The following is an 11,566-nucleotide window of genomic DNA, read 5'->3' as shown; positions in this document are numbered from 1 at the left end:
AACTTTTATAAAGAATATCTCTTTGGATTTGAGACTTTAGTCTTTGCAACTTTACAGATCTTCTTTATGCACCAGGAGCTTGTAACACTCCAAAATGAAATCGCATCATATGACCCCTTTAATATAGGGATTTGTCTTAAAGAAGAAAGTCACATACACCTAGGATGCTTTGAGGATGAGTAAAACACAGGCTAATTTTCATTTTTGTGTGAACTAACCCTTCAAGGAGGTATTGGATGATGTTTTACCTAGTGTACTTTCCAATATAAATGTCTCACTGCATAACAGCACTGTTCCATCCCGCTTTAAACATGCCGGGGTTCACCCTTTGCTTAAAAAAACAAACCTAGATTCTTCTGAATTTCATAACTATAGACCCATTTCTAAGTTGGCCTTTTTGCTGAAAGTTCTGGAAAAAGTGGTTTAATCTCCAACAACTTAATTTGAAATCAACAATTTAATCTCTTAGACCCTTTTCAGTCTGGTTTTAAGGCTAAGCACAGTACTGTGTCTGCCCTTTTAAGAGTGACAAATGACATCTTATTATCAGTCGACTCTGGAAACTGTGCAGTCCTTGTTCTGCTGGATTTAAGCGCAGCATTTAATACTATGCACCACTGCATTCTGTTAAATAGATTAAATCACGAGGTTAGCATCTGTGATGCTGCCTTAGACTGGTTTGAGTCTTATCTTTCAAATAGGAGTATATCTGTAGAAACTGGAGAATTTTCATCATCCCCAGTGCTGATCACCTGTGGAGTGCCATAGGGTCCAATTTTGGGTCCAGTTTTATTTTCCCTTTACATGCTTTCCCTGCGCTCGATCTTTGAGCGTTATAAGATCTCCTATCACATCTACGCAGATGACACCCAGCTCTATTTACCATTAGCTTCTAGCAATTCTGTTTTTTTCTCTACTAGCATGTCTAAAGGATGTTAAAGAATGGATGGATGAACATTTTCTTCAGTTGAATTAAAAAGAGGTTATAAAAGGTTCAGTATCCACTGAACGTAAACATCAGCTGCGCCGCGTGCCCACTGCTGACACAGAATAGCATATGCCGTTTACGTTTAGTGGATATTCTCCAAAATGGCGCTAGGGTGGAGACGAATTGTTGAATAAAGTTGTTTTTTTTCTTTTGCGCACAAAGTATTCTTGTAGCTTCATAAAATTACGGTTGCACCCCTGATGTCACATGGATTATTTTACAGATCTCCTTGCTACGATTCTGGACGTTGATTGTGTAAGGACCCTTGCTGTCTATGGGAGGGTCAGAGAGCTGTCAGATTCCATCAAAAATATCTTAATTTGTGTTCCGAAGATGAACAGAGGTCTTACATGTTTGGAACACCATGAAGGTGAGTAATTAATGACCCAGCCACTTTCCAGTTTTAGACTAATAATATTGCCCCTCCTGCCTATTATGAGCAAAGACTTGAGTTACACACATTTGATAGCCCCATTCATTTCCAGCTAATACGTTTATTACACAGTTATGTTATATTATGTTATACAATCATTATATACCACTAGAAAATACACATATTCATATAAATAGATTAGTCTATGTGGAAATGGATCATTATTTCTAAGCCTTCACTGGCGCAAAATACAGTGTATCACAGATCACATCAGGTCATCTGTAACGTATCTGCTTGTTTTACACTCTTTGGCCACCAGGTAGTATTGTGAGCAAATGAAGCCTCGAGAAATTAACCCTTTTGCGCTTCATAAGGCTTCATCTCGCCATCACTACAGTTAGGTGTACTCAAATATGCTATTTTGGGAAAATTCACTTTCCATTCGTGATCCAGCTTCACCTCCAGAAGAAGTGAGTATAAGTTTTTTTTTTATGAATCTTTGCAAATCGCCTTTCCTAATAATGTGCTAGTTAGCAAGTTCCACGATGAATATGCCTAACGTTAACAGTCTCAGAGAACTGCTGCTCAGCCCACGGAAGAGAGGGGCGGGGTGAGCAGAGTCATTAGCATTTAAAGGTACATTCACCAAAACGTGACCCTGTGAACAGAGCTGTTTTTGACAAGGTAAAAAGGGTGTTGTTTTACACTACCATTAAGAAATTTTAACCAAAGTATGCTGTAGACTTTTCATGAAGACCCTAAAGAATCATACCAACTTGTGCAAATGGGCATCTGATGTCCTCTTTAAGAAGTACTAAAACATTTTTTTTAGTATATTAAGTGCAAAATTAATGTGTGAAAATAGAGCATTTTAAGTACATTATGAAAGTGTTTTTTTTTTTTTCTCCTGGGCACTTTGGGCTGGGACGATGTGTTCTTTCTGGAGGAGGCAGAGAGATGGCTGCTGGAGGTGTCAAAGTCCTGGAAAGTTGGAGTTAATAGTGGAGTCATTCTCAATGACCCACACGGTGAGGGATAATAAGCACATCCACAAGATATAGTTGATGAACTCAACGAAGGGAAAATAATCCTTCCTCAACAGCAGCATCTGTCCAACAATGCCATCCATCCCGCTCCAGAAGAGCCGTTTCAAAGTCTCATTGTCCCAGCGTGCCTCATGGTAATACTCCAGGAACTCCTCCACATAATCCTCCAGTGACCGGCTGTTGTGTCAAAAACAGTCCTTAAAATACTCATTGGGTTGGGTAAGTTCTTCTGTCACATGTATGGTGGCCGACACAATATACATGATGCAGAATTTTAAACAAAGATACTTTAATAAACAGTAAGAGAATTTAACCAAGAGAATACACAAAGAATAATCACAGTAACTCACAACATAAACATGAACCAGGCTTTGATAGACAGAACTAATGAGAGACAGCTGTTGACAATCAGTGATGAAACCAGGCAGAGGATAATGGGAAATTAAGTCCAAGACTGAGTGACAAAGGTATGGGATGGAGTGGTGATCGTGACAGTAACCAAGGCAACAAACAAGGAGAATAGGAACTAAACTGAAATGTAGTGGTGACCTGATCGACTCTGAGCCTTCCCAGCAGCTTCTCTACAGTCACATTTTCACTCACACTGGTCAAAAATGTGAGTGAGAAAATCGTAAAACAGGAAGTACTCTTTCTGAAGTCCACTCAAAGGTCAAAATTAATGTTAAGGATATAAATCTGTTATAAATAAATGTTCTAAATTGTTATTAAATCTGATATAATCCCATAATTATTCATTATTCACAGCTGATTCATTTCTTTTCACATCAGCAGCCAATTAACTTGCTGTTCAACATTTAAATACTTGGATAGTGCTGCTGTAGCAGTTGCAGCATGCTTCAGAAAGCATCTGAAATCAACATCTAAGATAAGTGAACACTCTTAGTCCATTTCACTTTGCATATTGTATGGTCTGCCTTTATTTCTAAATGAGCAACCATAAGCAATCATTAAATTAAGTGTCATGTTTAACAATCTTGCATTTGTATGCAGGAGTGAAATACTAAGCAGTAGCATCTTCGCAACTGTGTTTATACAGCTGCAGCAATAAGCAGTCTAGCATATATAATTGTGAGGACACGCTGACAAGTTACGGACATGAGAACAGTATAACAGCCCATAGTTCTGTTACTATGGATTATAGTAGTTTGTAGTTCTACTTCCATTTTCTAGGGGCTCTAAGCTGTTCTCCTCCTCTAACTTAAAGTCATGTGAAGTAGTAGAGGAAGATACATTTTTTTGGATCATGAGTCATCAGAATAGTATGCACCGCCAGATTTTTGTAACCGTGCATACTTTGTATGCACATTTATTTATTTATTTTTTTTTTTTTTTTTTGCAGTAATTAGATTATCCACAAGGTGGCAACCCTGCCCTGGGGGTGTCGATTCACAAGGTGGTCGAAGAAAAAAATGGAGCTTGAGTGATTAAATGGAATTCAAGCGTAGTTCAGGCAGACCACTAATTGCCACCTGCTCAGCTGATCAATTACTCCACCTGCTCCAAATCATCAACTGCATTTAAGACCGGTCAAACGCATGCTCTTCGGTCACAAACATTTGCACTTCGTCATGTGACTAATAAAAATAAATTTTCTTACCTTTCTTTCCATGGCAATGGCTTGTTCTGAGACTGAAGAACAGGCCATCTTCTCCGCAGATATGTCAGAGTAAACTCAATCCAACCACATTGACCTCCAAGACGAAGCTCCAGATTAGCTTCATATCTATCTTCGACTGGCCTCGAGAGAAAATTCTGACTGCACAATATAAAATGAATATCCAGACTCCACCACATTCCAGCCACAAGGACCTCTTCTGAATCTTCATAGAAACTGCTCAGGAACAAGAGAGCATTCCACAATCAGAAGCCTTCACTCCACGGCCTTCCGGATGGAAAGCTACTCAAAAAATGAAGCATTCATCAGTCGAGCATCTCTCTCCGTGCACCTCCAAACAAACAAAGTCTTCAGCATCTCATCTGCAGCCTCAGCCTTAGGACCCAATCCTCTCAGCCTTGTCCTCAATTCAAAACGCTATATCTAACATGGATGGAAGACTACAAGCCCTCGAAAACCAGCAACAGGCCACTACTTTATCTTCTATCCCAGACGCTTCATCCACAGGCGACGCTTGCCAGTACATCCCAAACAAACAAAAACCTAAACTTCCTGCCCAGGAGAACCCTCACTTCCGCCGTTCCAACAGCTTCACCTGGAGTACCGTTTTTTTCCACCAGCTGCAGCAATCTCTCCTCAGTTGAAGGCCCAAATCCTGGCAGGCAATGACTTTTTAATTTAGTAAAGATCTTGTTAGTAGATCTAGTCTAGCGATAAATGAGTAGTAGACTGTGGTGATGTATCTGTTGTACTAAAAGAAAGTGACCCCAGACTCTTGGTTAAGAGCTTAACCATGGCTGAATTTAACATCACCGTTAGGAATGTATTTTTTTAGGAATGTTATTTGTGAAATTCAAGCAGAAAGGAGGCAAGAACTGGACACTTACCTCTCTATCATTTCAGACCTAGCCATGTCTTATGGTGGCACGCTGTTTTATGAATATCACAAGTCTTTCTCTGCCAGAGCTGCTATGTTTATTCAGCGTTTTAACCAGAGACTGAACTAGTCAGCTTTTACTCCTCCCCTCTGTTTTCTTTATAATGAGAACGTTTGTAATTGCTCTAACTGTAGATTTCTTCATGTTTGCAGCTATTGTACGACTGGATGCAGCGGTACGACTGGATTTGCAGCTATTGTACAACAGAATGCAGCGGTACGACTGGTCTTCAACGAGCCCAAAAGAGCCCATGTTACACCTCTCTTTATCTCCTTGCACTGGCTACCGGTTGCGGCTCGAATCAAGTTCAAGACATTGATGCTTGCATATAGAACAGCCACAGTCTCAGCACCCGCCTACTTCCACTCACTACTACGAATCTACATCCCCTCCAGAAGTCTGAGATCCGCTAGTGAGCGACGCCTCGTGGTACCATCACAGAGAGGCTCAAAATCACTTTCCAGAACATTCTCGTTCACCGTTCCTGGCTGGTGGAACGATCTTCCCACCCCTATCCGGAATGCTGAATCCCTGACAATTTTCAAGCGACAGCTGAAAACCCATCTCTTTCGAAGCTACTTGACTTCATCATAAAAAAAAAAATAAAAAAATTATTTTATTTTTATTATTATATTATATTATATTAGTCGCTTTGGATAAAAGCGTCTGCTAAATGACTAAATGTAAATGTAAATGTATTGTGGTGACATTCACCCAAAGAGTGTTTGCCCTCAAAGAGAAAATAAAGGCTGTGCCATCTACTCCTATCAACACAAGTGAACTCAAGAAAGCTTTAAAAAACCATCCAAACTGGTGTTTTGTGAATTACCTGCTAATTGATCTGCTGAAGGTTTTTTTCGCCGGCTTAGCGTCCTTCAGTCTGCTATAAAAGAGCCTGACATCGTAGATAGTCTATTAGCTAAGGAAGCAGACAAAGGGTACATGATCGGCCCCTTTCACAAACCCCCTTTTAATGTTTTTCGCATTAACCCTATTGGTATAGCAACACGGAAATATTTAGGTAAAAATTATCTATCTTTCTTCCCCCCCCCCCATTCTAATCATGGAGTTAAAAGCATCAATAGCTTAATTCCATCTGAGCCTTTTTCTTTATACTACACCACTATCGATCATGCTATTCAATTCATTAAAATTGCCAGCGGAGGGGCTTGGTTAAGTAAAGCAGATGTAACCAATGCATTTAAAATTATGCTTCTCCACCCATCCCAGTGGCACCTTTTTTGGCGTTAGATGGCGCAATAACATGTATTTCACAGTTAGACTCACCTTTGGTTGCAAAAGTATCATGCACATCTTTAAATCTTTATCAGAAACATTGTGTTAGATTGTATCCAATAATTGTGAACTGCTGGATGATATCTTAGTGATCGTGGGACACTGCCACATAACGGACATGTTTTAACTGCTCTGCATGTATCAGAGTTTTAAAGGTTTACATGTTTCCCTGTTCATTTTAACTGAAAATTGAGTGTTTACTGTTGTCCTTTTGCATTGACACACTATTTTCCTATTTGATACTGTAAAGCTGCTTTGACACAATTTGTTTTGTTAAAAGCGCTATACAAATAAAGGTGACTTGACATGAAAAGACGTGTTTCAAAGTAGACTACTTTAAAATCTGAATTTATGAAAATGTAAATGAGACTCCCAAACTGAACTTAGTAAAGCAGAGTAAGATACATCTGGATCCAGTTAGTTTGTCATATGAACCAGCTGTTATCTTTTGGGAGCTTTTACATTCCATTCCTTTCTTTCTAACAGTTGCCTTAACATCAACTCTCTCACCAATCCGCATGTTTCTTTCTTGTCAAAACATTCTACATTTTTTTAATTGAGTTGAGGAATGCCTTACAGCACTGAGACGTGCTTTACAGTTCTGCTCTGCTCTTTCTTTCTCTTCATGAAGTTGACCATTGTTTCTGTTTTCTGAGCATTTGGCTCAGATTTGACCTCTTTTCCCAAACATCCTGTAGTGGCCGCCCAGTCCTTCCCTCCCACTGTTTGCTTCTCATGTTTCTCTTTTCTGTGCAGTTGCACAACTGCGTTGTTTTCATCTTGGTGATTCTGTCACAGACACATGCAGGTATTTGATAAGCTTTCATACTGATCTTTTAAGCACTGTTTGATTATTTCCTTGCCCATGAATTGTATGATTGTCCCAGTTACAGTTTGCTGAAGTGTAGACTTCTTTTTGAATGAATGTGAAGAATGGCTTGGAATTGACTGGAAGACAGAAAAAAAGGCTTTGAGATTGGATGCAGTACACAGTCTTGAGGTTTGAAGGTTTTAAGCATTACAATACTTTTTGCAGCATTAATGACAGACAGATTAGGTGTCCTAGTTGATTCCTAATCGGTTGCTAGTGTGTTGTTTGGTAGTGTGTTCAGGGTGGTTAAAGCATTGGTAGGCAGGCAGACAATTGCTATGGTGTTATAGGTGGTTACTGGGGCATTAGGGCAAGAGGTAGAGTATAGCTGACTAAGGCAGAAGAATAGGTTTGTCAGGTTATTTTACACAAATTTACAGAGTCAAAACTTGAGACCCTTGAAATTTCAGGACTCCACATTTTTATAGCCACATTTTCAGGAACCGTGTGCTGTTAGCAGAAAGACACTGGACAAGTACTTGTTTGTGATGCTATACATTCACTCCGCATCCCAGCGTCAAAACATACCTAACCAGCATATGCTGTTTTTTTCAACAGGGTTGTGTGTCCAGTGTGTGCCGAATTCACTGAAACAGAGACATGAGTTGTGTGTCATTTGAAGGTTTTGGATCCAGTCTGTTCAGTCTTCCACAGGAGAAGTTTAAATAGTTTAAAAAGTTTAAATAGTGTCAGCTTCACTCCTTTTTCCAGGCTAATAGCATATTACCATTATTATCTGAAATTTGCCATTTATCCATTGTCCGGTCATGTCTTTAGACTACCCATTCTAGAAAACACTGCCCAAAGCCTTGAACAAAACTGTAATTATAATAGCTTTGACTGTGATTTGTGCTGTAGTGATGGTGGAGGATCGAGCAGCTAGCGTATCAGAGGCCATCACCACCGTGACGGGCGGAAGTAAACCTGTGCACCGCTTCCTCAGAGGACAACCCAAGAGTATCGGAGTGAGACACAGAACACGCCTCCTCATCGCCCAGTCCTTTCAATCACAGAAACCAAGTTTAGCAAAGATCACTCCGGCTTATTCTTTGCAGTACTACACTCTTCTATAATAGGCATGTAGTTTGATGCTGATGCCATGCAGGGGAAACCAAGGCTAGTTTTCACACTTTTACTTGAGTGAATGTGTCTCAGAGGACGTTTAGTTTTCATAGTCACTTTCTGAATAGGTATATGCATCCCCACACACATCGCTTTAACACTTATACAGGGAGAATAAAGGTAGAGCTTCTTATTCTGGTCATTCGAAGACAAGAAAAAGTAAGAAAAACAAGCATTTGTGTATTTGTACTTTTGACTCAAAACTTCATGGATATCAGAGAGCGTGTAACAAACAGCCGGTTTTCACTAGGTGTCTCTGCCTAACTGTATTTGTCCATTGGTGTTTCCCTCTCCCCATTAAGATTACGTAAGCAATATTGTTGATATTGCATATTGATTATTATTGATTTTATGTTTGTCCATTTTCATATATCTTGTGTAAGGTTGTGCTGGTGATGATGGGTATAGGTCTATTCATGTTTGCAATTCCTATGAATGTGCAATCAGATGCACCCATCTCAGCGGATCAGCTCACCCCATTCTGGCTTGGGGTCTTGGTATGTTGATTTGCACATCTCTTTTGACTATAGTTGCATGTTTTGCCTTGAAAGGTATTTAAGATCTTTAAAGACTTTAAAGAAAACTTCTAAGCCACAATCCATTGATCTACACCTCTATCCTTGAAATCACTGAAAAAACAAAGAATGCATGAAAAATGCATTGTGTCAGTAACCAAATAATTGTTAACTCAATTAACAGTATAATTATAACACTGAACTGAGCAGCAGAATTTGGATTCGGACGTGCCTTGATGCCTTCCTGCCTTGGAATGCTGCCTCCGAAGGCAGCATTTTAGAGCTTTCGGACGCAGCCTGTGTAGAGCTGTGGCCCTCCAGGAATTGAGTTTGAGACCAATGAGTTAAAGCAATAGGCCACATGAAGCTGTGGTTTACAGTGAATTTAGCTAACGTTGTGAAGTGCCTAACAACGCCCCTCAGCTGTTCTAAATTCACTGTAAACCACGGCTTCACAGGGTTTATTGCTTTTGTAAAACGGTTACCACACAATACATATATTAAAAGCAAATTATATGTTACTTTATTAAGCTTAAATCATGAAATGCCATCCTTCCACTGGAAAAATAGTCCCTGACGGTGACCGTAAACGGCAATAGAATGGTCATATAACATGCCGCATCTGATGGATACTGCAAAATTTTATTTTCGTTATTTTTACTAAATGTATACTAAATGTCTTGGCTTTTTGCAGTTCTCTATCTGTGGCCTTCTATATATACTGTCTGAGCGCAACCCCTCCAAAAAGATGGTAAGTGTCTGTTTAGCCATTGTGTTTCACTGTGTGTGAGCTACTCGTGAACAATTTTGAGAATTCTTGTGTCCTAACTACAACATTTTCTCTGTAGAATGTTTAAATGTGTTTGATATATTGTTTATGTGTTTGTGTCTCGATTTGATTGCTCACAGATCACAGCCAGCCTTGCTCTGAGTATCATCTCAGTCATTGGAGTGCTGTCTGCTTTGGTGGAATTCTCCAGAGCAATTGCTGGAATCTATCGCACACATTGGGTTACTATGTATGAGAATCACACAGAGGAGGAGGAAATTTATGCTGAACAACATTATGTGAGGGTTCTTATTCTTATTATTAAATGAAAAACATGGTTATGAGGAATACAAATAAAGAAAATATGGGTGATGTATTTTCAACCAGTGAGATATTATGCATGTGCAGGTTTAATAGATTCAAAATATGTGCCTATACAAACAGATACTCTCATTTCGTTTTCACAGATGCCCATGAAAAACATGGAGCTAGTGTTCTTCTGTCACAGCTTGATAGGAGGCGTTCTGCTTGTAGTTATGACGTTCTTCGCCAGGGCAGCGCTGCGATCCAGCAGGACTCAGGTAATCTCATCTCACACAGCCTTCCTCCTGTGAAAGCACCACAGGCTCTCTGGTTGGGCTGGAGGTCTTTTCTGATTGGGTTATTATAGCAGGAGAAAAAGGAAGTCATGCTAAATTCAAATAACGAAAATTAACAATATTGTGCATTTAATATTTTAACGTTCATTCAAAGATTGTGTTAACATGTCAAATGTAAAGTGTATACCAACATTCATTTCATTTATAATACAATATATGACTCTAGAATGCTTGAATCATAGCATTCATCGCTTAAATATGTCTGGGGGAAACCTTTGTTTCCTACATAGTTGTGCTCATGTTCTGTCGCTCTTTGGTTTCTACAAGTAAGCTAACAAAATAATTTAAAGGCAAATCGGTATGTCATGATTTATTTTAGTTTTTTTTTTTAGTAAGTCATGTAACGAGTAAGATAATGTATCCCTGATCACCCTGTTGGATTTATTTTGCGATCATGACTGGTTGACTGTAAATGTTCCTCATTTGTAATAGTGAAGGCAGAATGTTCATGGATGATTTCCTCGTCTCCGCAGGCTGTTGTTGTAATGCGGGAACTGCCGTCAGCAGAGTGAACGAACCAAAATCATCTGAACATTGTGTATGTGAAGAGGAGCTGACAGCACATCTGTGGCAGCACATTATAATATTTCACTAATAATCAACTGTGTAAACTGATCTTTAAAACGGCATATATACAGTACATGATATGCTAACAAAAGTGTTTTGTACTGAACCCTAAAATAAAAACAGCATTCAGAGCGTAGGGACATTTATTATTTGTACACTTATCTTTGAGCTAGCTTTATTATTTTATTATTACTGTGCATTAATACTTTTGTCAATGATGGTTATACTACTATAATACTTTATGGCAATCCTTTTTGTAATAAATATTCTTTACAATGCAGGCATAAGCACATCTCAAATTTCTGCTAAAGAGTGCTTCATCTGGAAAGCATCTATGTACAAACATCTGATAAACATCTAAAATCATTAACACTTTCTAAACTTCTGACACAAAACGTTTTAGACACATTGCAAACACTGTAAATACTCTATCTTCTAGATGAAAACCCTCATATAAAAGAGACGTCTGTGAGATGAATGTGTGATGTTTGAGTTTATTTCTAAACCGATTATCATACTGGTAGTCTTTATTATTTCAGAAATCCCTGAACTTAATCTCTGCTAAATAATACTATCTAGTAACACTGTAACAGAAATAATTAAATCTAAAGATTTACTAATGTTACTAAAATAAACATAACTGTGTGTTAAAACTGTCAGACTCTGTTCCGTGTTTTGTGTTTTGCTCCCCACGTTCCATGACCCAGTTTTCCCTCATGTGCAATTATTGTTTCATTAGTTTCAGGTGTGTCTCATCATCCCATCCTCTAGTCTTAGTGTATTTAT

General features: G+C 38.9%; 1 protein-coding gene across 2 annotated transcripts; it reads left to right on the top strand.

The window, feature by feature from the left end:
* Positions 1–7,015: 7,015 nt before the first annotated feature.
* Positions 7,016–11,330, top strand: LOC107680288 (membrane-spanning 4-domains subfamily A member 4D-like). Of its 2 annotated transcripts, XM_016476124.1 has the most exons (7): positions 7,016–7,085; positions 8,007–8,113; positions 8,654–8,767; positions 9,480–9,536; positions 9,695–9,853; positions 10,022–10,135; positions 10,687–11,330. In XM_016476124.1, exons 2-7 carry the CDS (start codon positions 8,009–8,011, stop codon positions 10,723–10,725), a joined length of 588 nt encoding a protein of 195 aa, XP_016331610.1. In that variant the 5' UTR covers positions 7,016–7,085; positions 8,007–8,008; the 3' UTR covers positions 10,726–11,330. The 2 variants fall into 2 exon arrangements, with proteins under 2 accessions (XP_016331610.1, XP_016331611.1); XM_016476125.1 differs by lacking the exon at positions 8,007–8,113 and having other exon boundaries at positions 7,018–7,085.
* Positions 11,331–11,566: the final 236 nt, after the last annotated feature.

The sequence above is a fragment of the Sinocyclocheilus anshuiensis genome, unplaced genomic scaffold (genome assembly GCF_001515605.1).
Source record: "Sinocyclocheilus anshuiensis isolate Anshui unplaced genomic scaffold, SAMN03320099.WGS_v1.1 scaffold1274, whole genome shotgun sequence".
Taxonomy (NCBI): domain Eukaryota; kingdom Metazoa; phylum Chordata; class Actinopteri; order Cypriniformes; family Cyprinidae; genus Sinocyclocheilus; species Sinocyclocheilus anshuiensis.
Note: the sequence above shows the minus strand (reverse complement) of the source record. Positions and strands in the feature narration are given on the sequence as shown.